Raw genomic sequence first — 5,122 nt, forward strand, 5'->3', positions numbered from 1 at the left:
ACTGACATCGAGTTCGACTCGCCTCGGGTAACCATGTACACATAGGCGGAGGCCAAGGAAGCACGAGAAGACGGCGTCGACCTGTTGGAAGAAGGCCGGCTGTTAGCCCTGAGCCGGTCCGCCATCTACCAGCAGGGCTTGCGCCGCTACCACAGCTGGAAGGTCAGACCAAGATCTTTCCAAGAAGGCGACCTCGTGCTCTGGCTGATCCAGCGAACAGCCGGCCAGCACAAGCTCTCGGCCCCTTGGGAAGGCCCCTTCGTCATCAACAGAGCGCTGGGAAATGACTCCTACTACCTGATCGACGCACAGAAGACGAAGGCACGAAAGAGAGACGACTCCGGCAAAGAGTCGGAACGACCATGGAACGCCAACCTCCTCTGAAGATTTTACAGTTGAAATGCAGTATGTATCACGCTAACTTTTATACTAAGTACGAGAGAATAGGCCCCTCGAGGAGAGCTCGGGGACTGCCATCTTTTATCTATAAAAGAAGAGTATCATGCTTATGATCATGTCATTACATTCACTTTTTTCGTCCAGCACCGGGTTCGACTAGTCGGCACGGGGACTGGCCGCCTTCAGTTATATTAGAAGTCCTACCCGCGGTCAGACAAGTAGTGTGCCGGCACCCAAGCCTTCTCTTGCCAAAAGTCGCAGTTCGAAGAACCGGCTGTCCGGCTGGGAAGAGTTAAAGGCAGGAAAGGACGCCCACACGAAAAATGGCTAGGGACTAACGGACTAATATAACAAAAGCTGGTTTTTCTCCCACCACCGACCGACTACCAGAGTAGCCGGCCGGCCGGCTTCCATTCACCTCGCTTCAATCTAAGAAAGCTTGAGTACTTGCCTTCCCCCCCAAAAAATATAATAATAATATAGCCAAGTTCCTCCCTAGCCGCAGGCTGCCGAGCAGCTGCCGGTTGGGAAGGCAGCAGCCAGGGGAAGGCGGCAAAGGAAACAGCCTAAAGATAAAAAACATACGCGAATGGAAGCCAAACACACACATGATCATATTTACACAAAAGGCCTTCGAAAGGCCAGCATTCAACATAGTTTTAATACAACCCAGTGGGTGGAACTGCGCAAGTTTAACAAATTTTTTTCAAAGAGTAACAAGCAGGAAAAGCAAGGACGGCAGATTAAGCCAAGGGAGCGACTGGCGAGTCAGGCAGGTCGGTAGAGACGGCAGTGCTGGCTGGAGGAGTGACCGGCTGGCAAACCTCGGCATGATCACCACCTCCCGCAGAGGGCGCGCTAGCACGCGCCTCATTGCTGGAGGCACAGTCAGGCTGGGGCTGGCTGGCCGCTTCACCGGCCGGCTCGACGTCTTCGCCTTCCTCTCCTTCGTCGTCTTCACCTTCATCGCTGGAAGCGATCTCCTCCGCCGAGTCTTCACCCGCTGCCGGGTCCAGCCCAAACCATTCCTTCGACTGGGCAACGCCGTCGTCATTTATTTCAGTAGCGAAGACGCTGATGTCAGTGCACTCGGCGATCGTCGAGGCACGCTGAGCGATAGCCGGCCGCACCTCCTCCATCTCCTCGTCGGCCTCCAGCCGCCAGGTGCGCAGCTGGTCCAGGTTCAGCCCGGGATACCAGGCTCGGACGAACTCCAGCGCCCGCCCAGCTCCAAGCCAGGCCACCGATGCCTTCCAGGCCTCGAAGCGGCCAACCGCAACCTCCAGCCAGTTGGCAGTCCGACTCGGGGTGCGGGGAATCGTTTCGCCTGGCCAGAGGGCGGCCAACACCTGCGCCCCGGCGCGCTGGAGGCGGCGGAGCATGCGGTGAGCCGGCTGCAGCCGGGCTTGGACCGCCAAGAGTTGCTCCTCAAGCGTCCGGCTCGCGTCCGGCGCGATTTCAGCCCCCGCCTGCCGGCGCGCCTTGTGGTGGGCCTCGATGGTCTGGGTGGCGAAGACGGAGTAGCCGGGGAAGTAGTCTGCACAAAGAACAAAAAGCAGCACAAGTCAGAACACAAATCAGGGGGCAAGGGGCAAGCAAGGCGTGAGGAAGGCGGCTTACCATCGATCAGATCCTCGATCCGGCCGAAGCCCTCGCTCAACGCTTGTTTTGCCTCAGCCCAGCCCGCTGCTTCGGTCTCAAACTCAGCTTTGAGGGTGTCCTCGCTATCCTGCGCCTTCTTCAGGGCCGCCTTGTGGCTCTCCTCCTGGTCGGCCAACTTCTTGGCCAGGCGGTCATGCTCCAGGACCAAGGCGTTGTACTCGGCTTCCTTGGCGCGAAGGGCAGCCTGGGCCCCGCTGAGCTGCCCCCTCAAGTCGGCATTGGCTCCTGCAAGCATGAAGACAAAGGAAAAAATCAATAAGGAAGAAGTCGTCAAGGAAGATCCGACCCGACTGCTCAGCAGTCGGCCCGAATCTCGAGGACTACACCCAGTGGGTGCGCTAACGCGCCCCCACAGGAGATGAACGAGACAAAGTACGCACTCTGGCTGTTGGTCAGGTCCTCGGTTTTCTGACCCATCTCCTGAGCCTGGGAGTTGAAGGCAGCAACACGGAGGTTATGGTATTCCTGGAAGATCAGACAGGATGCAAGAATAAGATAGCTGTCAGGACCTAGTAAGTTCCAAGCCGCCTGCTCAGCAGCCGACTCGGAACTCGGGGACTACACCCAGTGGGTACGCTGGCGCGCCCCCACGGAAGAAATCAAAAAAGCAAAACAACCAAGGCCAGAGGGCTCACCCGGATGACGGCCCGCGTCGCGAGGAACTCTTGGGTATATCACTGCAGTGAAGTGGCCTGGGCTTGAAACCGGCTCCGGACCTCCTGGGCCGCCGTGTTCAGCTCGGCCATCCCCCCGCTGGGCGTCCACTCGGACGTGCTGGCGCTGGCCGCCTCTAGGGCCTCCGCCGTCTGGCTGGCGCCCGCACCTCGGTGCGGTTTCGGCGCGGAGGTAGCTCCCCCTGCGCGCCGGCGAAATGCCGGCTGCACCTCGAGGCCGGCCCCTGCCTCCGGCTCGCCCCCGGCCGGCTGCTTTGGCACCGCAGCTGGTTGGCCGCTTTGGCCCGTTCCAGTCGGCGCCGTCTGCGGCGCCTCCTCCACGAAGACCACGTGGTCCTCCCTTCTCTCCATCACCGGCGGGTCTTGGTCAACCTCCTCCGATGGGGGCACGGGGATGTCGGGAGCCACGGCGCAGAGGGGAACGATGAGCAGCGGAGGCTGGTTGTGCGAGGCCTCCGCCTCCGTCTCCGCGGCTGCCGCCTCCGCCCGGGCCTTGGCCGCCGCGTCGGCCTGCTCCTTCGCCGCCTAGGCGGTCCTTCGCTCCACCGCCTCCCGCTCCTCCCGCGCCTCCCGTGCGTTCCGCTCCGTGGCCTCCATGAGGTCGGTGCGGGGATCCACGCGGCAGGAGCCTGAGGACCCTCCAGTCGGCCCGACTACGGAGCCGCCAGGACCTCGCTCGAGGGAAAGCGGTGCCCTGCCCGGCGAGCAAAGAAAGGTTTAGAAGAGCCTCAATTGAAGAGGACAACCAAAATATACAAGACGTTTGATGACTTACGCCGAGATCGCCTGCGGCTATTTCACCGCCTTGCGGAAGCGGGCCGCCTTCACGGCCGCCTCATCCCGCTTGGTCGCCGCCGTGGAACCCTTGGATTTCTTCGGCCGGGTGCCGAAGAAGGTCGACGCGGCCCGACGTTCCTGCGCGCTGCCATGGGTAGCCGGCGCGGCAGACGGGCCAGCGCTTTGATGATCAAGCGCCGGCTGGCGGTGCGGGGCGGCTTCGACCTCGTCATCGTCCGCCCAGTCCTCGAGGCCAGCCCCGAGCCCCGCACCTCCTTCCTCGTTGCATTCCCGCACGATGGCATCTTCCATGGCGGCCGCTCCCAGGTCCGGATCATCGATGTCGTCCACCATGCGGTCGGGGAGGAGCTGGCGCTCTACCCCTGCGGCCCCGGCCGTCGGTGGAAGAAGAGGGTTCTGCTAAGGGCAAACCAATTGATCAGAAGTCGACCATCATGAGGCCGGCTACAAAAGGAAGAAAAGAAGAAAAACTTACGGCAGGCGGAGGGTTGGCGCGAGAATACGGCCCCTTGCCGTATCGCCAATCCTCGGCGAGCTTGCAGTTGGAGATGTAGTTCACCATGTAAGACACCTCGGCATGAGGCATCTCCCTGGTGCTCAGCCGGCACGGGTCGAAGCGGCCGCTCATCTGGCAAATCATGTGAGGCCAGCCTTGGAGCGGAAGTACTTGGCGCTCCACGAAGGCGGCAACCAGGTCGGCTCCGGTCAGGCCCTCCGACTGGATCATCACCCAGAGCCGGGAGACGGCTACGTTCCCGGCCTGAGACAACGACCTGGCCCGGTAGCTCCACGAGGGTTGCCTCCCAGCCGGCGGGCCGGCTACGTAAGCCGGCAGGTTGACGTAGTCGCCTTGCTGGGCGACGTTCTTCACGTAAAAATAGGACTTCTGCTAGAGCTTCACCGACTGGATCAATGGGATGGCCGGGAATGGATTGTTCTCGCCCGTCTGCCTCATGGCAATGAAGGCTCCGCAGGGGGCGGGCACGCCCGCGACAACGGTGCCGAGCTTGCTCTGGAAGAATTCTCCCCAGAGCTCGAGAGTGGGGAGAACCCCAAGAAAGCCCTCTCACAAGGTGACGAAAGCCGACGGCAGCATCACCGTGTTGGGCATGAGGTGATGCGGCTGGAGGTGGTAAAATTCAAGAAAAGCGTGAAGGAATCCGCTCGCCGGGAGGCCGAAGCCGCGCAGGCAGTGCGAGCGGAAGATTACCCGCTCGCCCTCCTCCGGTGCTGGTGAAATCTCCCTCGCCGGTGCACGACGAACCCACACGTAGTTCTCGCCCGGCAGACGCTGCGTCCGGCGGAGGAACTCAATGTGGTCCTCGTGGACGTTGGAGCCATCCCACGAGCTCGACAACGCCATGGGAACGACGCGGCGAGGAACAAGACGATGCGACGGCGGAGACGCGCACGACCCTGCTGCGGCGGCACCAAAGGAACCGAGAGGTCCGACGGCGGAGCGGCGCGGCAATGGGTCGCTGCGGCGGCGAGGGGAAGAAGAAGGAAGGTGAGAAGGGGCGGAGCGACGGAGAGCGTGCGAGCCTCTGCCGCTCCCCCTCCATCCACTACTTATAGACCCGCGTGGCGGA

The 5,122-nt window shown here is 61.7% G+C and overlaps 1 protein-coding gene across 1 annotated transcript; it reads right to left on the minus strand.

The window, feature by feature from the left end:
* Positions 1 to 1,142: 1,142 nt before the first annotated feature.
* Positions 1,143 to 3,086, minus strand: LOC147992519 (uncharacterized). Its single transcript, XM_087539050.1, has 4 exons — positions 2,946 to 3,086; positions 2,442 to 2,526; positions 2,020 to 2,286; positions 1,143 to 1,936 (listed from the first exon to the last, which is right to left on the minus strand). Exons 1-4 carry the CDS (start codon positions 3,084 to 3,086, stop codon positions 1,143 to 1,145), a joined length of 1,287 nt encoding a protein of 428 aa, XP_087395176.1.
* Between the last annotated feature and the right edge of the window lie 2,036 nt (positions 3,087 to 5,122).

This window comes from Triticum urartu, chromosome 1A, assembly GCF_056163025.1.
Source record: "Triticum urartu cultivar PI428250 chromosome 1A, HENAU_Tu73, whole genome shotgun sequence".
NCBI classification, from domain to species: domain Eukaryota; kingdom Viridiplantae; phylum Streptophyta; class Magnoliopsida; order Poales; family Poaceae; genus Triticum; species Triticum urartu.